The sequence below is a fragment of the Scyliorhinus torazame genome, chromosome 1, assembly GCF_047496885.1.
Source record: "Scyliorhinus torazame isolate Kashiwa2021f chromosome 1, sScyTor2.1, whole genome shotgun sequence".
Taxonomy (NCBI): domain Eukaryota; kingdom Metazoa; phylum Chordata; class Chondrichthyes; order Carcharhiniformes; family Scyliorhinidae; genus Scyliorhinus; species Scyliorhinus torazame.
Window position 1 is genome coordinate 8,409,290 of NC_092707.1, and position 23,714 is coordinate 8,433,003.

General features: G+C 52.6%; 1 protein-coding gene across 2 annotated transcripts in view; it reads left to right on the forward strand.

Moving 5' to 3' along the window:
• Window positions 1–23,714, forward strand: part of adgrd1 (adhesion G protein-coupled receptor D1) — an 850,441-nt gene that overhangs the window by 439,632 nt on the left and 387,095 nt on the right. For both annotated transcript variants that reach the window (XM_072517886.1, XM_072517956.1), the window contains 2 exons: window positions 4,876–4,979; window positions 16,230–16,341. In XM_072517886.1, coding sequence (XP_072373987.1) covers window positions 4,876–4,979; window positions 16,230–16,341 — 216 coding nt within the window. The remainder of the gene's footprint in view (window positions 1–4,875; window positions 4,980–16,229; window positions 16,342–23,714) is intronic.

The window sequence follows — 23,714 nt, forward strand, 5'->3', positions numbered from 1 at the left end:
CAGCAGAGAGCAGGTCACATGCCCTGCATATCCACGGGACGAGCAGCGTCATCTGTGCAAGCGCTTTTGCCGCTAAATCACGGAGCAGAGCCACTTCCATTTTCCAACTACTGGAAAGAGGACTGTGAAGATGGATAATTTTCTTCAAAATAAGAGATGGCCAGAGACACAAATAGGCAAGATCAAATAGAGAGGATCTCACAGCAGAATCTGTTGGAGAGAGCTGCGCAGGAGAGTCCAGGGCAGGACAGAGCTGTGCTAGCGTTAGCTCTGTACAGAGCTGCAGGGCCTCTTGTTAGTTAACAGCCTACAAAGAAGAAACTCAACTCGGGAGCAAAGCAGTATAAAGATGATTTTTTGAGGTGTGGTTTTGTCAATTGTGCCAATGCAAATCCCATGTGTGTTATCTGCAGGGAGGTACTGACAAATGAGAGGGAAACTTTCAGATTTTGAAAGAGAAAAGGTGGGTGTAAAATCCCTTTTGGGGTTGAGACCCCAGAGTCCGTTATTAACGTAGAGCTGACTCCAACTGAAATGACAATGCTTCTGTAGCTGACCTGTGAGACATTAAAAACAGGCCAAAAGCCATGATGCTCTTAGCATTCTGGAATAGCATCTCCCAGGATCCCGCGCTGTTCCCGCCGGCAGCGACCAGGTGTGGACGGCGCCGGGGGGAACCCACCATTTTGGGCCGGCCGCTCGGCCCATCCGGCACTGAGGATCGCGGGGGTACCGGTGAATCGCCATTTTGGCTGTCTCGGGCGATTCACTGGACCGCGCCGCGCAAAACGCGATTGTGCCGATCTGGCCGCTTCCGTGAATCGCGGGAGGGCGTCGGACCGGCGTCGCGGGAAAATTTGGCGACCCAGGCGATTCTCTGAAATGGCGCGGGAGCGGAGAATCGCGCCCCCTATTCTCACAGTTTACAAATTGAAACACTGTTGGAGTCTCGTCTGATTTCTTAATATAAATGCAATATAATATATAATTAATATAAATATAAATACCTTTTCCGGGTACCGTAACAGACTGAGTAAACTCGACCTACATTCATAGAATTGTTGTACAGTGCAGAAGGAGGCCATTTGGCCCATTGAGTCTGCACCGACACACTTAAGCCCTCACTTCTCCCCTATCCCCGTAACCCAATAACCCTTCCTAACCTTTTTGGACACTAAGGGCAATTTATCACGGCCAATCCACCTAACCTGCACATCTTTGGACTGTGGGAGGAAACCGGAGCACCCGGAGGAAACCCACGCAGACACGGGGAGAACGTGCAGACTCCGCACAGACAGTGACCCAAGCTGGGAATCGAACCTGGGACCCTGGCGCTGTGAAGCAACTGTGCTACCCACTGTGCTACTGTGCCACCCTGGAGTTCAGAAGGAAGTGAGGCGATTTAAGACCATAAGACCATAAGACATAGGAGCGGAAGTAAGGCCATTCGGCCCATCGAGTCCGCTCCACCATTCAATCATGGCTGATTTCAACTCCATTTACCCGCTCTCTCTTTGATTGAAATGTGTAAAATTCTTTGAGGTGTTCACCAGGAAGGGGCTGGGAGATTGTTTCCTTCGGGTCTTAGGACAGGTTCCTCTGTCCTGCCACGGCAGATTTCTGGTTCAGCACGCCGTGAGGACGCCGTGGGGACGCCGTGGGGAGGCCGTGGGGACTCTGTGGGGAGGCCGTGGGGAGGCCGTGGGGACTCCGTGGGGACGCCGTGGGGACGCCGTGGGGACTCCGTGGGGACGCCGTGGGGAGGCCGTGGGGACTCCGTGGGGACTCTCTGTTTCACCGGCTGGTCAATGGGGTTTCTCATTGTGGGGCAGCAGAGAATCCAGCCCACAGTATCAGGATAAGGGACGAGCAACTTAACACTGAGATGAGGAGAAATGTCTTCATTGAGAGGATTGAGAGTTCTGGGCGATCAGTCATTGAGTACGTTCAGGATTGAGAGAAATACCGACTTGGATACCAAGGAAATGCAGAGAATTGGGGGATTGGGGAGGGAGGTGGAGCTGACGTAGTGGATTAGCTCTGATTGTATTGGATGACCAAAGCTGCTTAAAGATGCTGAATGACCAACACCTGCTCCTATTTCTCTTGTTTTTACAACTGCAGCCCTCTTCAAGTTCAAGAATAAATGTGTGTGAGTGAGTGAGTGAGTGAGTGAGTGAGTGAGTGAGTGAGTGAGTGAGTGAGTGAGTGAGTGAGTGAGTGCAGGGTGAGTTCATGGACAGGTATGAATGGGTGTGTGTTTGAGTTTGGGTGTGATTGAGTGTCTGGGTGGGTGATGGGTGGGTGTGCAAATGTTTGTGGATGTGGATGGGTAGGTATGTGTGTGCGAGTATGTTTGTTAGTGACTCAGTGAGTGTGTGTGAGTGAGTGTGTTTGTTAGTGGGTGAGTGTGGGTGTGTGAGTAAGTGTGTGTACAGGTGTGTGGGTGTTTGTGGGGGGGGTGTATGTGGGGGTATGTGGGGATGTGTGTATGGGTGTGTGTATGGGTGTGTGTATGGGTGTGTATGAGGGTGAGTGTGTGTGAGTGAGTGTGTTTGTTAGTGGGTGGGGGTGTGTATGTGTGTGTGTGGGGGTGTGTGGAGGGGTGTGTGGATGTGTGTGTGTGTAGGTGTGTGTGTGGGGGGTGTGGGGGTGTTTGTGGAGGTGTGTGTGTGTGTGTGGAGGTGTGGGTGTGGGGGTGTGTGTACGTGTGTGTGCGGGGTGGGGTGTGTGGGTATGTGTGTACGTGTGTGTGTAGGTGTGTGTGGAGCTATGTGTGGGGGAGTGGGGGGTGTGGAGGTGTGTGTGTGGTGGTGTGTGTGTTGGTGTGTGTGGGTGTGTGTGTGTGTGTGTGGGTGTGTGTGGGTGGGGGTGTGGGGTGTGTGTGTAGGTGTGTGTGGAGCTATGTGTGGGGGTGTGGAGGTGTGTGTGTGTACGTGTGTGTGTGTGTTGGTGTGTGTGTGTGTTGGTGTGTGTGTGTGTTGGTGTGTGTGTGTGTGTGTGTGTGTGTTGGTGTGTGTTGGTGTGTGTGTGTGTGGGTGGGGGTGTGGGGTGTGTGTGGGTGTGTGTGTGTGTGGGGGTGTGTGTTGGTGTGTGTGTGTATGGTGTGTGTGTGTGTGTAGTTGTGTGTGGGGGGGCTGTGTGTGGGGGGCTGTGTGTGGGGGGCTGTGTGTGGGGGGTGGCTGTGTGTGTATGTGTGTGTGTGGGTGTGTGTGTTGGGGTGTGTGTGTGGGTGTGTGTGTTGGTGTGTGTGAGTGTGTGTGTGCGCGTGTATGTACGTGTATGTACGTGTGTGTGTGTGTGGGTGTGTATGTACGGGTGTGTGTGTGTGTGTGTGTGTGGGTGTGTGTGTGGGTGTGTATGTATGGGGGTGTGTGTGTGTGTGGGTGTGTGTGTGGGTGTGTATGTACGGGTGTGTGTGGGTGTGTGTGTGGGTGTGTGTGTGGGGGTGTGTGTGGGGGTGTGTGGGGGGGTGTGTGGGGGGGTGTGTGTGGGTGTGTGTGTGGGGGTGTGTGTGGGGGTGTGTGTGGGGGTGTGTGGGGGTGTGTGTGGGGGTGTGTGTGGGGGTGTGTATGTACGGGTGTGTGTGTGGGGGTGTGTGTGGGGGTGTGTGTGGGGGGGTGTGTGGGGGGTGTGTGTGGGGGGGTGTGTGGGGGGTGTGTGTGGGGGGTGTGTGTGGGGGGTGTGTGTGGGGGGTGTGTGTGGGGGGGTGTGTGTGGGGGTGTGTGGGGGGGTGTGTGTGGGGGTGTGTGTGGGGGTGGGTGTGGGGGTGTGTGTGGGGGGGTGTGGGTGTGTGTGTGGGTGTGTGTGTGGGTGTGTGTGTGGGGGTGTGTGTGGGGGTGTATGTACGGGTGTGTGTGGGGGTGTGTGTGGGGGTGTGTGTGGGGGTGTGTGTGGGGGTGTGTGTGGGGGTGTGTGTGGGTGTGTATGTACGGGTGTGTGTGGGGGTGTGTGTGGGGGTGTGTGTGGGGGTGTGTGTGGGGGTGTGTGTGTGGGTGTGTATGTACGGGTGTGTGTGGGTGTGTATGTACGGGTGTGTGTGGGGGTGTGTGTGGGGGTGTGTGTGGGGGTGTGTGTGGGGGTGTGTGTGGGGGTGTGTGTGGGGGTGTATGTACGGGTGTGTGTGGGGGTGTGTGTGGGGGTGTGTGTGGGTGTGTATGTACGGGTGTGTGTGGGGGTGTGTGTGGGGGTGTGTGTGGGGGGGTGTGTGGGGGTGTGTGTGGGGGTGTATGTACGGGTGTGTGTGGGTGTGTGTGTGGGGGTGTGTGTGGGGGTGTGTGTGGGGGTGTGTGTGGGGGTGTATGTACGGGTGTGTATGTACGGGTGTGTGTGGGGGTGTGTGTGGGGGTGTGTGTGGGGGGGTGAGCGTTTGTTGAGAAGCCTTTAGTCACTGCAGACTAAGCGAGTCGAATCCGAGTCCCTGGTCACCCGTCTCCCATTCCCGGGTGTCCGGATTCCCGAGTCTTGTTGCTGTTGTCCCGGAATAGCTGCTGTGCTCGGTGTCACTGAGTGTCGGAAACTGGGATCGGGACTCAGGGTCAACAGAGTGTCTCATTTCTAACACTTACTCCAGGACATCCCAAGGTGCAGTTACTGCCCCACTGTTGTCACGTGGAAACGGTGGCAGCCTCCGTGCGCACAGCAAGACCCCGTAAACAGCAATGGGATAATGACCAAATAATCTGTCTTCCAATGACACTGATGGAGGGTCAAACTCTGGGCCAGGATACGGTGGGGGAGCTCCCTTGCTCCACGTCAAAATGATGGGAGAAATGGTGGTTCAAAAGAACCCTCAAAAATGGGAGTGTGGTCTAGTGATTTGGTATTTTCTTTCTGAATTTGTGTATTTTTTTCTGTCTCTCTCGTCCTGAACAGTTGGAGCCAGTACACCAGGTGGCGCTCTCTGCCATCACATATGTTGGCTGTTCGCTCTCCATTGTCTGCCTGACGGTCACACTCATCATATTTGGCGTTCTGTGGTGAGTATCTGACACACTCTCTTCACTGTCCCACTGCACCACACCAGCTGGAGTTTATTGCTGGAAGTACCCACAGGGCTCAGCCAGAAAGTGGGTTAAATGACGACTAAAGAGGCACATTTTCATAACTTTCTAAAATGGTAAATTCAGTCAAATGTATTTTATTGTTTAAAAAAACCTCAGAGTAATCCCACCCATCCCTTACACACCCACACTGACACACTTACACACCCACACTGACACACCCACACTGACACACTGACCCACCCACACTGACCCACCCACACTGACCCACCCACACTGACACACTGACACTGACACACCCACACTGACACACTGACACTGACACACTTCCACACCCACACTGACACACTCACACTGACACACTCACACTGACACACTCACACTGACAAACCCACACTGACACACTTACACCCCACACTGACACACCCACACTGACACACCCACACTGACACACTTACACACCCACACTGACACACATCCCTTACACACCCACACGGACACACTGGCACGCCCACACTGACCCACCTACACACCCACGCTGACACACTTCCCTTACACGCCCACACTGACAAACTTACATGCCCACACTGACACACCCACACTGACACACTTCCCTTACACACCCACACGGACACACTTACACACCCACACTGACACACCCACACTGACATACTTACACACCCATACTGACACACTTCCCTTACACACCCACATGGAACACACTTACACACCCACACTGACACACTTACACACCCACACGGATGCACATCCCTTACACACCCACACTGACACACTTCCCTTACACACCCACACTGACTCACGTACACACCCGCACTGACACACTGATACACCCACACTGACACACTTACACACCCACACTGACACACTTACACACCCACCCTGACACACTTCCCTTACACCCCACACTGATACACGTACACACCCACACTGACACACTTCCCTTACACACCTACACTGACACACCCACACTGACACACCCACACTGACATACTGACACACCCACACTGACACACTTACACACCCACACTGACACACTTACAAACCCACACTGATGCACTTCCCTTACACACCCACGCTGACACACTTCCCTTACACACCCTCACTGACACACTTGCACACCTGCACTGACACACTTACACACCCACACTGACACACTTCCCTTACACACCCACACGGACACACTTATATGCCCACACTGACACACTTCCCTTACACACCCACACTGAGCCACTTCCCTTACACACACACACTAACACACTTACATACCCACACTGACACACTTCCCTTACACGCCCACACGGACACACTTCCCTCACACACCCACACTGACACACTTACACACCCACACTGACACACTTCCCTTACACACCCACACTGACATGCTTACACACCACACTGACACACTTACATGTCCACACTGACACACTTCCACACCCACACTGACACGCTTCACACCCACGCTGACACGCTTACACACCCACACTGGCACACTGATACACACACACACACACACCGATATACACACACACACACTGATACACACACACACCGATACACACACAAACACCAATACACACACACCGATACACACACACACCGATACACACACACACCGATACACACACACACCGATACACACACACACCGATACACACACACACCGATACACACACACACCGATACACACACACACCGATACACACACATACCGATACATACACACTGATACACACACACTGATACACAAACACCGATACAGACTGATACCCAACACACACCGATACACACACACCGATACACACACACCGATACACACACACCGATACACACACACTGATACACACACACTGATACACACACACCGATACACACACACATCGATACACACACCGATACACACACACACCGATACACACACACCGATACACACACACGGATACACACACACACACCGATACACACACACACCGATACACACACACACCGATACACACACACACCGATATACACACACACCGATATACACACACACACCGATACACACACACTGATACACACACACATCGATACACACGTACACACACATACACCGATACCCAACACACACTGATACACACACCGACACACACACACAAACACCGATACACACACACTGATACACACCAATACACACACACACACCGATACACACACATACACCGATACCCAACACACACACCGATACACACACACCGATACACACACACCGATACACACACACACCGATACACACACACACCGATACACACACACACCGATACACACACACCGATACACACACAACGATACACACCAATACACACACACACACACCGATACCCAACACACACCGATACACACACACCGATACACACACAAACACCGATACACACACCGATACACACGCACACCGATACACGCACACTGATTCACGCACACTGATTCACGCACACCGATTCACGCACACCGATTCACGCACACCGATTCACGCACACCGATACACGCACACCGATACACTCGCACACCGATGCCCGCGCGCGCCGATACGCGCACGCGCGCGCCGATACGCGCGCGCCGATACGCGCGCGCCGATACGCGCACGCCGATACGCGCACGCCGATACGCGCACGCGCACGCCGATACGTGCACGCGCACGCCGATACGCGCACGCCGATACGCGCACGCGCACGCCGATACGCGCACGCCGATACGCGCACGCCGATACGCGCACGCCGATACGCGCACGCCGATACGCGCACGCCGATACGCGCACGCCGATACGCGCACGCCGATACACACCCGCCGATACACACCCGCCGATACACACACACGCCGATACACACACACGCCGATACACACACACACGCCGATACACACACACACGCCGATACACACACACACGCCGATACACACACACACACACACCGATACACACACACACACACCGATACACACACACACCGATACACACCGATACACACACACACACACACACACCGATACACACACACACACACCGATACACACCGATACACACACACACACTGATACACACACACACACCGATACACACCGATACACACACACACCGATACACACACACACACCGATACACACACACACACCGATACACACACACACACACCGATACACACACACACACCGATACACACCGATACACACACACACACCGATACACACACACACACCGATACACACTGATACACACACACTGATACACACACACCGATACACACACACACACCGATACACACACACACACCGATACACACACACACACCGATACACACACACACACGAACACCGATACACACCCACCGATACACACCCACCGATACACACCCACCGATACACACCCACCGATACACACACACACCGATACACATACACACCGATACACACCCACCGATACACACCCACCGATACACACCCACCGATACACACCCACCGATACACACCCACCGATACACACCCACCGATACACACCCACCGATACACACCCACCGATACACACCCACCGATACACACCCACCGATACACACCCACCGATACACAACCACCGATACACAACCACCGATACACACCCACCGATACACACCCACCGATACACACCCACCGATACACACCCACCGATACACACCCACCGATACACACCCACCGATACACACCCACCGATACACACCCACCGATACACACCCACCGATACACACCCACCGATACACACCCACCGATACACACCCACCGATACACACCCACCGATACACACCCACACCGATACACACCCACACCGATACACACCCACACCGATACACACACACACACCGATACATACACACACACCGATACACACACACACCGATACACACCAATACACACACACACACCGATACACACACACACCGATACACACACACCGATACACACTAATACACACACACTGATACACACTAATACACACACACTGATACACACACACCGATACACTCACACACACACTGATACACACACACACACACTTATACACACACACACACACCGATACACACACACACACACCGATACACACACACACACACCGATACACACACACACCGATACACACACACACACACCGATACACACACACACCGATACACACACACACACACCGATACACACACACACACACCGATACACACATACACACACACACACACCGATACACACACACACACACCGATACACACACACACACACCGATACACACACACACACACCGATACACACACACGAACACCGATACACACACGAACACCGACACACACACGAACACCGATACACACACGAACACCGATACACACACACACACCGATACACACACGAACACCGATACACACACACACACCGATACACACACCGACACACACACACACACCGATACACACACACACACACCGACACACACACACACACACCGATACACACACACACACACCGATACACACACACACACACCGATACACACACACACACACCGATACACACACACACACCGATACACACACACACACCGATACACACACACCGATACACACACTCACCGATACACACTGATATACACACACACACCGATACACACACACCGATACACACACACACACCGATACACACTGGTACACACAGACCGATACACACACACCGATACACACACACACACCGATACACACTGATACACACACACACCGATACACACACACCGATACACACACACACACACCGATACACACTGATACACACACACCGATACACACACACGATACACACACACACCGATACACACTGATACACACACACCGATACACACAGACCGATACACGCACACACCGATACACACACACACCGATACACACAACCACCGATACACACAACCACCGATACACACACACCGATACACACACACACCGATACACACACACACCGATACACACACACACCGATACACACACACACCGATATACACACACACCGATATACACACACACACTGATACACACACACACACCGATACACACACACCGATACACACACACACCGATATACACACACACACCGATATACACACACACACCGATACACACACACACCGATACACACACACCGATACACACACACACCGATACACACACACCGATACACACACACACACCGATACACACACACACACCGATACACACACACTGATATACACACCGATACACACACACACTGATATACACACACTGATATACACACACACCGATACACACACACACCGATACACACACACACCGATACACACACACACCGATACACACTGATACACACACACCGATACTCACACACCGATACACACACACCGATACACACACACCGATACACACACACCGATACACACACACCGATACACACACACACCGATACACACTGATACACACACACCGATACACACACACACACACCGATATACACACACACTGATACACACACACCGATACACACACACCGATACACACACACCGATACACACAGACCGATATACACACACACACACCGATACACACACACACACCGATACACACACACACCGATACACACTGATACACACCGATACACACACACACCGATATATACACACACAGTGATACACACACACCGATACACACACACCGATACACACACACCGATACACACACACACACCGATACACACTGTTACACACACACCGATATACACACACACACCGATATACACACACACTGATACACACACCCTGATATACACACCGCTACACACACACTGATATACACACCGATACACACACACCGATACACACTGATACACACACACCGATACACACTGATACACACACACACCGATACACACATACCGAAACACACACACCGAAACACACACACCGATACGCACACACACACCGATACACACACACACTGATACACACACACCGATACACACACACACCGATACATGCACACCGATACACACACACGGATACACACACCGATACACACACCGATACACACATACTGATACACACACACACCGATACTCACACACCGATACACACACACACCGATACACACACACACCGATACACACACACCGATACACACACACCGATACACACACACACCGATACACACACACCGATACACACACACCGATCCACACACACACCGATCCACACACACCGATCCACACACACACACACCGATACACACTGATACACACACCGATACATAGACACACACACACACACCGATACACACACACCGATACACACACACCGATACACACACACCGATACACACACACCGATACACACACACCGATACACACTGATACACACCGATACACACACACCGATACACACACACACCGATACACACACACCGATACACACACACCGATACACACACACCGGTACACACACACCGATACACACACACCGATACACACACACCGATACACACACACCGATACACACACACCGATACACACTGATACACACTGATACACACACACCGATACACACACACACCGATACACACACACCGATACACACACACCGATACACACACACCGATACACACACACCGATACACACACACCGATACACACACACCGATACACACACACCGATACACTCACACCGATACACTCACACTGATACACACTCACCGATACACACACACACCGATACACACACACACGGATATACACACCGATACACACGCACCGATACACACACACACTGACATACACACACACTGACATACACACACACCGATACACACACACCGATACACACACACACACACCGATACACACTGTTACACACACACTGATATACACACCGATACACACACACCGATACACACACACCGATTCACACACACCGATTCACACACACCGATTCACACACACCGATACAGACTGATACACACACACTGATATACACACCGATACACACACACCAATACACACACACCAATACACACACTGATATACACACTGATACACACACACCGATACACACACACCGATACACACACACTGATATACACACCGATACACACACACCAATACACACAAACATCGATACACACCGACACACACATACATTTGGAGATCCAGACGACCCGCTTCCAGCTAATGATGGGCTGTCGCTGGGTGAGCAGAAATCCCGCCAAATTTCTCATGGAAAGACACCCCCATTCACAAACTCTCACATACACAAAGGGTGCATACAGGTGTGAGAGTGAGAGTGCGGGTGTGAGTTGAGGGTGTGTGTGCGTGAGAGAGAGCGTTTGTGAATTCCACCTATTCACCGCTCTCTGGGTGAAGACATTTCTCCTCACCTCAGTTTTAAAGGTTTACCCCTTATCCTCAAACTGTGACCCCTGGTTCTGGACACACCCACCATCGGGAACATTCTTTCTGAATCTACCCTGTCCAGTCCTGTTAGAATTTTATAAGTCTCTATGAGATCCCCCCTCATTCTTCTGAACCCCAGTGAGAACATTCCCAACCGAGTCAATCTCTCCTCATATGACAGTCCCGCCATCCCTGGAATCAGCCTGGTAAACCTTCGCTGCGCTCCCTCGAGAGCAAGAACATCCTTCCTCAGAGAAGGAGACCAAAACTGCCCACAATACTCCAAGTGTGGCCTCACCAAGGCCCTGTACAATTGTAGCAAAACTTCCCTATTCCTAAACTCAAATCTCCCAGCAAAGATGTGCAGGTTAGGTGGATTGGCCACGCTAAATTGCCCTTAGTGTCCAAAAAGGTTAGGTGGGGTTACTGGGTTACGGGGATAGGGTGGAGGCGTGGGTTTAAGGAGGGTGCTCTTTCCAAGAGCCGGTGCAGACTCGATGGGCCGAATGGCCTCCTTCTGCACTGTGGATTCTGTGAAGGCCAACACACCTCTTGCCTTCTTCACTGCCTGCTGCTCCTGCACGCTTCCTTTCAGCGACTGATATTAACTGAGGTGATTAAAGGACTAAAGGTAAATTACGGGGCAATTCTTTCCCAATGTGATGGGCTGAATGGCCCAGGTTTCTGTGGGTGAAAGATTGTTCATTAACCAATTGGATAATTCTTCACTGTCAAACAACCGTTATGTTTCATCGCTGACGTTTTTCTCACAAATAAAGGGAAGGTCACAGCATCATCACGGGAATTAATCTTCATTCAGCGAGATCCGAGCAATCTGGGAGGGTCAGCAACACTGCCCTCGGTGATAAACCCCTCAAGCATGGACATTAGTTTAATGAAGCTGCACTCCTTTCTATCCTGGATTTATTCAAACAAGGCCTGAACCGAAATACAGACGGAAAATGCTAGAAACTCCTCACTGGTCAGCCAGAGTCTGTGACGAGCAGACATTCCAAATCTATCACACGGGATGTGGGCGTGGCAGGCTCGGCCAGCATTTTTGCCCTGCCCTAGTTGCCCTTCAGAAGATGGGGGTGAGCTGCTGATCTCCTTCAGGCGTAGGTACACCCACGGTGCTGTTAGGGAGGGAGTTCCAGGATGTCGCCCCCACTCTCTCCGTCTCTCCCACTCTCTCCGTCTCTCCCACTCTCTCCGTCTCTCCCACGCTCTCCGTCTCTGCCACTCTCTCCGTCTCTCCACCTCTCCCACTCTCCCCGTCTCTCCCACTCTCTCCGTCTCTCCCACTCTCTCCGTCTCTCTCTCTCTCTCTCTCCGTCTCTCTCTCTCTCTCTCTCTCCGTCTCTCCCACGCTCTCCGCCTCTCCCACGCTCTCCGCCTCTCCCACTCTCTCCGTCTCTCCCACTCTCTCCGTCTCTCCCACTCTCTCCGTCTCTCCCACTCTCTCCGTCTCTCTCTCTCTGTCTCTCTCTCCGTCTCTCCCACGCTCTCCGTCTCTCCCACTCTCTCCGCCTCTCCCACTCTCTCTGTCTCTCCCACTCTCTCCACCTCTCCCACTCTCTCTGTCTCTCCCACTCTCTCCGTCTCTCCCGCTCTCTCCGTCTCTCTCTCTCTCTCTCTCTCCGTCTCTCTCTGTCTCTCCCACTCCCTCCGTCTCTCCCACGCTCTCCGTCTCTCCCACTCTCTCCGTCTCTCCCACTCTCTCCGTCTCTCTCTCTCCGTCTCTCCCACTCTCCATCTCTCTCACTCTCTCCATCTCTCCCGCTCTCTCCATCTCTCCCGCTCTCTCCGTCTCTCTCTCTCTCTCCGTCTCTCTCCCATTCTCCGTCTCTCCCGCTCTCTCCGTCTCTCCCGCTCTCTCCGTCTCTCCCGCTCTCTCCGTCTCTCCCGCTCTCTCCGTCTCTCTCTCTCTCTCTCTCTCCGTCTCTCTCTGTCTCTCCCACTCCCTCCGTCTCTCCCACGCTCTCCATCTCTCCCACTCTCTCCGTCTCTCCCACTCTCTCCGTCTCTCTCTCTCCGTCTCTCCCACTCTCCATCTCTCTCACTCTCTCCATCTCTCCCGCTCTCTCCGTCTCTCCCGCTCTCTCCGTCTCTCCCGCTCTCTCCGTCTCTCCCGCTCTCTCCGTCTCTCCCGCTCTCTCCGTCTCTCCCGCTCCCTCCGTCTCTCCCCCTCTCTCTGTCTCTCTTTCCTCCTCTAAAACGCTCCTTTAAACCAATTTCTTTGGCTAAGCGTTTGGCCACATGTCCTAACGCCTTGCTATGTGAATTGGTGTTAAATACAGTTTAAAACTCTCTGGGCGGGATTCTCCGAAATGGAGCCAGAGTGTTTGCGCCGTCGTGAACGCCGTCGATGTTCAGGACGGCGCGAAACGGCCCCTATCCCGACCGATTCAGGGCCCGATAATGGGCTACGAGCGGCGCCGCATACATGACGCGGCCGAGTCCGCCCCGCAAGAAGATGTCAGACGGATCTTGCGGAAGAAAGGAGGGCCTCCTTCAGAGAGGACGGCCCAACGATCGGTGGGCACCGATTTTTTTTTCCCCCCCCCCCCCACAAGGGTGCCCCCCCCCAGCGTTCCCGCACTGTTCCCGCCAGCAGCGACCAGGTATGGATGCCGCCGGGGGGACCCGCCGTTTTGGGCTGGCCGCTCGGCCCATCCGGGCCTGAGAATAGCGGGGGTGCCGGAGAATCGCCATTTTCAGTGTCTCGGGCGATTCTCCGGCCTGCGCCGTGCGGAACTCAACGGGGCCGTTTTCACCGCTTGGGAGAATCGCGGGAGGGCGTCGGACCGGCGTCGCGGGAAAATTTGGCGACCCAGGCGATACTCCCAACCGGCGCGGGAGCGGAGAATCCCGCCCTCTCTGTGGTAGTGTATTGGGACATTTTGCTAAAGACATGGGGCGAAATTCTCCGGTATCGGCGCGATGTCCGCCGAACGGCACCAAAAACGGCGCAAATCAGTCGGGCATTGCGCCGCCCCAAAGGTGCGGAATCCTCCGTCCCTTGAGCGGCCGAGCCCTAACCTTGAGGGGCTAGGCCCGCGCCAGACTGATTTCCGCCCCGCCAGCTGGCGCGGAAATGACATCTCCGGGCGGCGCACGCACGGGAGCGTTAGCGGCCGCTCACGGCATCCCCGCGCATGCGCTGTGGAAGGAGTCTCTTCCGCCTCCGCCATGGTGGAGACCGTGGCGAAGGCGGAAGGGAAAGAGTGCCCCCACGGCACTGGCCCGCCCGCGGATCGGTGGGCCCCAATCACGGGCCAGGCCACCGTGGGGGCACCCCGCGGGGCCAGATCGCCCCGCGCCCGCCCCCAGGACCCCGGAGCCCGTCCCCGCCGCCTTGTCCCGCCGGTAAGAGAGATGGTTTAATCCACGCTGGCGGGACAGGCATTCTAGCGGCGGGACTTCGGCCCATCCGGGCCGGAGAATCGCGGGGGGGGGGGGGGCCGCCAACCGGTGCGGTGCGATTCCCGCCCCCGCCGAATCTCTGGTGCCGGAGAATTCGGCAACCGGTGGGGGCGAGATCCACGCCAGCCCCCGGCGATTCTCCGACCCGGCGGGGGGTCGGAGAATCTCGCCCAAGTTGTTGTGACAATGGCTTTGGTCACTGAATCAGATGATTGATGATTGAGTCAATATCTGTATTGATCGACTTTATTGTTGAATCTGATGATGTTACTTGACAATATACATTGATTTGTGTTCATTCCTGTGACATCTCTTGACAATTGGCAGGTCCGTGAGTACGATCCGAAACCAGCGTTACCACATCCATGCCAACCTCTCGTTTGCCATCCTAGTGGCCCAGATTCTTCTCCTGATCAGCTTCTGCTTTTTGCCAAATACGGTAAGTGAGGGGGCACCATGGTGGGCGTGGGTAAGTGAGGGGGCACCATGGTGGGCGTGGGTAAGTGAGGGGGCACCATGGTGGGTGTGGGTAAGTGAGGGGGCACCATGGTGGGCGTGGGTAAGTGAGGGGGCACCGTGGTGGGCGTGGGTAAGTGAGGGGGCACCATGGTGGGCGTGGGTAAGTGAGGGGGCACCATGGTGGGCGTGGGTAAGTGAGGGGGCACCATGGTGGGCGTGGGTAAGTGAGGGGGCACCATGGTGGGCGTGGGTAAGTGAGGGGGCACCATGGTGGGCGTGGGGCGTCCGAAGGCTACCCATTTCCTGTTTGCACACTTAACTTCCTGTTGTGACGTCCTATTCCGTCCCCAGAAGGAATAAACATTTCAGGCCAGTATTTCCATTTCCCCGGTTTACTGGTCCTTCTTGGTCCCAGGCTGAGGTTTTGGTCATTTTTCTCTCCTTTAACAAGACTGCTTACAAAGAACAAAGAACAAAGAAATGTACAGCACAGGAACAGGCCCTTCGGCCCCCCAAGCCCGTGCCGACCAGACTGCCCGACTAAACTACAATCTTCTACACTTCCTGGGTCCGTATCCTTCTATTCCCATCCTATTCATGTATTTGTCAAGATGCCCCTTACATCCACCTCGTCTCATCTCATTTGATGCTGAAACCTCTTCCGTTACCTGGATACCGGAACATTCAACTATTCCAATGTACGCCCCACCAGTCGCCTGTCTTTCATATCAGCTCATCCCGAACACCAGCCCTCTGAACGGCCATCATTTTAAGCCCTCCACCATTGGTGACACAACCATGCAACTGCCCTAAGCTCTGGAAGTCCCTCCCTAAATCTCTCTGCCTCTCTACTTCTCTCTTTCCCTTTACAATCATCCTTAAAACCTATCTTTTTGACCAGGTTTAATAACTCAGATGACTGGGTACCAAATTTTGTTTAGTTACAGTCCTGTACTGCTCCTCGGGACATTTCACTAATGCTAAAGGTGCTATATAAATGCAAGATGTTGGTACAATTTCTAATCACGCGTTTTGTGTTGACATTCACTGTTATAAATTACTATGTCAACATTTTCTGGTCACTTTGGCTGTCACTTGTCACAATGTAGTTACAGTTTCTGGCCATTAGATGGCGTCACAGAACAAGTTTCTGAAATCTCGCTCGTGCTGCCATTGTGTTAAAGCTGACCTTGTGTTGCTCACCCTGGGGTAACACGGACTGCAACACGATGCAGTGAAATGATCAAGCATACACCAAACGTAGGCGTTGGTTCAATAAGATTTATTGTACTTCAGTAACGAAGCACACAGCTGCCTGTGGGTTGACTCTATTACTCTAAGTAAACTAACATTAACTATCTAGACCAGGCTAGCTCTGATCCCCGTGTAGAAGGTGTTGAATGATTTGTACACCCTGACTGTCACTACAGTTGTCACCAGTGGAAAGAGGCGGAGTGCTGATGCCGCGTGTGTTTTATAGTTGGAACCCCCCCTCTGGTGTTCTGTCTGGTGATTGGTCGTGTTCTGTTCTGTATGTTGATTGGCTCACCTGGTATCTGTCACTGCCTGCTTTTACCTCATCATGTTCATGGGTGCATATTATGACAAACCTAATAATAATCTTTATTAGTGTCACAAGTAGGCTTACATTGACCCTGCAATGAAGTTACTGTGAAAATCCCCTAGTTGCCACACTCCGGCACCTGTTCGGGTACACAGAGCGAGAATTCAGAATGTCCAATTCACCTAACAAGCACATCTTTCGGGGCTTGTGAGAGGAAACCGGAGCACCCGGAGGAAACCCACGCAGACACGGGGAGAACGTGCAGACTCCGCACAGACAGTGACCCAAGCCGGGAATCGAACCTGGGACCCTGGAGCTGTGAAGCAACTGTGCTAACCACTGTGCTACCGTGACGCTCATGATCCCAATATTCAACTGACAGGCGTGTCCAGGTGAAGCTGATTCATTGCACATGCCTGTACAGGATGTCCTTCATAATAAAGTGATAAATAAAATAATCTAATTTCTATTCAAAAATAATGTGGTTAAGGTGGTTATCAGTCAAATATTAATCACACTTTGACCAAAAAGCTAAAAATTTAAGAAACCCGTAACCTCGTTTACAAGTGATGGGACCCGATCTTCCAATGTTCCTGCATTCCCCCCCATGCAACAATTCTCTGGCACTTTTCAAACCTCACAATTAAGTGTTGATGATTTCTCCTGGGAAATATCCCAGGAGCTGGTACTTAGAACATCAATGCTCTAAAGCGAACCTCGATGTTTAATGGGAGAAGCTTTGTGAGCCATCGATTTACTCTTCCCCGCTGGTTTCAGTGATACTGAAGCCTGTGTCTGCCGGCTTCTGTGGTAGCGACAGGAACCTCTCACCAGCAGCAATGGGATCTGTTTTAGTAATGTTGGCTGAGGGATGAATGTTGGCCAGGGAATCAGGAGGAACCCCCCCCCCGCCCCCCCCCCCCCCCCCCCCCCGCACCCCCTTCACACACACACACACACACACACACACACACACACACACACGTCTTCATAATAGTGCTGTGGGATATTTGACCTCCCTCTGAGAGGGCAGAAGGAGCCTCAGTTTAACAGCTCACCAGAAGGATGGCTCCTCAGACGGGGCAGCACACCCTCAGTACTGCATCGGGAGCATCAGCCTGGATTATGTCTCTGAACCCACAACATTCCAGCTCACAACCTCTGACCTCAGCACCTACTGAGGAGAACATGATAAATTCCACTGGATAACCCCACCTCGACCCCTTTGTTTTCATCCCACTTAATTTTAACTGTCTTTTACTATTTCTTTCTTGTCTTTCTTTATGTATATTTACCCTCCCTATCTTATAAACCCATTACCTTACATTTTCTCCCCTTTGCTTCCCCCTTCCCCTCATCTACATCTGTCACAGTTTACCCTCTGATGTTAGTTTCGCTGCTGTTTCTGCCTTTCACACCTTTTGTTCTCTCTGGGGACTGTCACTAGCACTCTGTTCCCTTGGTTTCTGTAGCCATTAGCACTCTGTTCCCTTGGTTTCTGTGGCCATTATCACTCTGTTCCCTTAGTTTCTGTGGCTATTAGCACTCTGTTCCCTTGGACCAGGTTGTTCAGAAAGTGTATGGAATGCTCTCCTTCATTGGCAGAGGTATGGAATATAAAAGTATGAATAGAGTGTTGGAATTGTAAACAACACTTGTGAGGCCACAACTGGAGTATTGTGTGCCGTTCTGGTCAGCACATTACAGGAAGGAGGTTATTGCTCTGGAGAGAGTGCAGAGGAGATTTCCAAGAATGTTGCCAGGGCTGGAAAAGTGTGGCGATGAGGAGAGATTGGATAGGTTGGGGTTATTTTCCTTAGAACAAAGAAGGCTGAGGGGTGACTTAATTGAGGTGAACAAAATTGTGAGGGGAAGAGATAGAGTGGACAGGAGAAAATTGTTTCCCTTGGTGGAGAATTCTAGAACCAGGGGACATAGATTCAAGATGAGAGGCAGAAGGTGTAGAGGGAACATGAACAAAGAACAAAGAAAATTACAGCACAGGAACAGGCCCTTCGGCCCTCCCAGCCTGCGCCGATCCAGATCCTCTATCTAAACCCGTCGCCTATTTTCCAAGGATCTACTTCCCTCTGTTCCCCGCCTGTTCATATAAATGTCTAGATTAACATAGATTAACATAGAATTTACAGTGCAGAAGGAGGCCATTCGGCCCATCGAGACTGCACCGGCTCTTGGAAAGAGCACCCTACCCAAGGTCAACACCTCCACCCGATCCCCATAACCCAGTAACCCCACTCAACACTATGGGCAATTTTGGACACTAAGGGCAATTTATCATGGCCAATCCACCGGAGCACCCGGAGGAAACCTACGCAGACACGGGGAGACCGTGCAAATTCTGCACAGACAGTGACCCAAGCCGGAATCGAACTTGGGTCCAATCTATCTAGATGCATCTTGAATGATGCTATTGTGCCCGTCTCTACCACCTCCGCTGGCAAAGCGTTCCAGGCACCCACCACTCTCTGCGTAAAAAACTTTCCACGCACATCTCCCTTAAACTTTCCCCCTCTCACCTTGAAATTGTGACCCCTTGTAATTGACACCCCCACTCTTGGAAAAAGCTTGTTGCTACCCACCCTGTCCATACCTCTCATAATTTTGTAGACCTCAATCAGGTCCCCCCTCAACCTCCGTCTTTCCAGCGAAAACAATCCTAATCTACTCAACCTTTCTTCATAGCTAGCACCCTCCATACCAGGCAACATCCTGGTGAACCTCCTCTGCACCCTCTCTAAAACATCCACATCCTTCTGGTAATGTGGCGACCAGAACTGCACGCAGTATTCCAAATGTGGCCTAACCAAAGTCCTATACACCTGTAACATGACCTGCCGACTCTTGTACTCAATACCCCGTCCGATGAAGGCAAGCATGCTGTATGCCTTCTTGACCACTCTATCGACCTGCGTTGCCACCTTCAGGGTACAATGGACCTGAACTCCCAGATCTCGCTGTACATCAATTTTCCCCAGGACTCTTCCATTGACCGTATAGTCCGCTCTTGAATTAGATCTTCCAAAATGCATCACTTCGCATTTGCCTGGATTGAACTCCATCTGCCATTTCTCTGCCCAACTATCCAATCTATTGATATTTTGCTGTATTCTCTGACAGTCCTCCTCGCTATCTGCAACTCCACCAACCTTAGTATCATCTGCAAACTTGGTAATCAGACCACCGATACCTTCGTCCAGATCATTTATGTATATCACAAACAACAGTGGTCCGAGCACGGATCCCTGTGGAACACCACTAGTCACCTTTCGCCATTTTGAGACACTCCCTTCCACCACTACTCTCTCTCTCCTGTTGCCCAGCCAGTTCTTTATCCATCTAGCTAGTACACCCTGAACCGCATGCAAATTCACATTTTCCATCTTTTTCCATCAACCTGCCATGGGAAACTTTATCAAACGCCTTACTGAAGTCCATGTATATGACATCTACAGCCCTTCCCTCATCAATTAATTTTGTCACTTCCTGAAAGAATTCTATTAGGTTTGTAAGACATGACCTTCCCTGCACAAAACCATGCTGCCTATCACTGATAAGTCTATTTTCTTCCAAATGTGAATAGATCCTATCCCTCAGTATCTTCTCCAACAGTTTGCCTACCACTGACGTCATGCTCACAGGTCTATAATTCCCTGGATTATCCCTGCTACCCTTCTTAAACAAAGGGACAACATTAGCAATTCTCCAGTCCTCCGGGACCTCACCCGTGCTCAAGGATGCTGCAAAGATATCTGTTAAGGCCCCAGCTATTTCTTCCCTCGCTTCCCTCAGTAACCTGGGATAGATCCCATCCGGACCTGGGGACTTGTCCACCTTAATGCCTTTTAGAATACCCAAAACTTCCCCCTTCCTTATGCCGACTTGACCTAGAGTATTTAAATATCCACCCTTAGCCTCAACATCCGTCATGTCCCTCTCCTTGGTGAATACCGATGCAAAGTACTCATTAAGAATCTCACCCATTTCCTCTGACTCCACGCATAAATTCCCTCTTTTGTCTTTGAGCGGGCCAATCCTTTCTCTAGTTACCCTCTTGCTCCTTATATATGAATAAAAGGCTCTGGGATTTTCCTTAACCCTGTTAGCCAAAGATAATTCATGACCCCTTTTTACACAGAGGGCGGTGGGAGTCTGGGATTCGCTGCCCGGGTTGGTGGTGGAGGCAGAGACACTGAACTCTTTTAAACAACACCTGGATCTGCACCTTAAATGCTGTAGGATACAGGGCAATGGGCTGGGTGCAGGGAGGTGGGATTAGAAAGGACCCTGGGTGTCCTCAGGCTGGTATGGACAAGGTGGGCTGAATGGCCTCCTCTGTGCTGTAACAACAGGAGATCATTCAGCTCTTTCGAGCACGCTCTGTTAGTCAATTGAAACGTCTCAACTCTATTTCCCCATCTTGGATCCTCATATCCTTGTCGAAGAGAAATCCACCTTCCCAGTCAATCCCCACCCTCAACAGCTTCCTGGCAGGGAGTGTTCCAGATTCCCAATCCCCTTTGGCTGAGGAACTGCTTCCTGACATAGAATTATCATAGAATTCACAGTGCAGAAGGAGGCCATTCAGCCCATCGAGTCTGCACCAGCCCATGGAAAGAGCTCCCTACTTAAGCCCATGCCTCCACTGTATCCCCATACCCAGTAACCCCACCTAACCTTTTTTGGACACTAGGGGCAATTTATCACGGCCAATCCACCTAACCTGCACATCTTTGGACTGTGGGAGGAAACCGGAGCACCCGGAGGAAACCCACGCACACACGGGGAGAATGTGCAGACTCCGTAGAGACAGTGACGCAAGCCGGGAATCGAACCTGGGACCCTGGAGCTGTGAAGCAACAGTGCTAACCACTGTGCCGCCCTAACAAACCCTTTAACCCTCTAGGGCGGGATTCTCCTGTCCGGGGACTAAGTCCCCACGCCGGCGGGAATCCCGGCGCCAACCACTCCGGCACTTCCGAGGACTGGGTGGACGCCGAAGGGGTTGGCACTGAGCCAGCCGGCGCCGAAGGGACTGCGCGAGTCCGGCATGCGCCAAAGGACCGGCGTGACCCCGTGCTTGCGCGGGGGGTTCTCTTCTCCGCGTTGGCCATGGCGGAGCCCTGCAGGGGCCGAGCGGAAGGAATGAGTGCCCCCATGGCACAGGCCCGCCCGCAGATCGGTGGGCCCCGATCGCGGGACAGGGCACCGCCGTGGGGGCCCCCCCCAGGGCCAGATCCCCCCCCCCCCCCCGAGGACCGTCCCAGCCGACTTACCTGCCAGGTCCCGCCGTGTGGGACCGTGCGAAACCCACGCCGATGGGACTGGCCAAAAATGCACGGCCGCTCGGGCTGTCAGGGCCCGGAGAATTGCCGGGGGGGGGGGGCGGGGGGGGGGGGCGCTGCCAACGGACCCCCTCGACCGTCCCGCCCGAGAAACGGCACCGGAGAATATGGCAGCTGCCGTTGGGGCGGCTGGGTGGGATTCACCCCCCCCCCCCCCCCCCCGACCCGACGAGGGTTCGGAAAATCTCGCTGCTAGTCTATGACACTACCCCTCATCATTTAACCCTATCAATCCTGGAATTAGTCTGAAGAATTAACACTGAACCCCCTCAAAGACTAATATATCATAAAGGGAGTAGGGGTAAGGTGATCGAAAGCTCTTCCATCACTGGGGAACAGGAAGGAGGAGCAGAGTTGGGCAGGATGTGTGTCCATTTCCCTCAGTGAAGACGACAGAATCTAAAAGCTTGCCTTTGCGAATGGAAA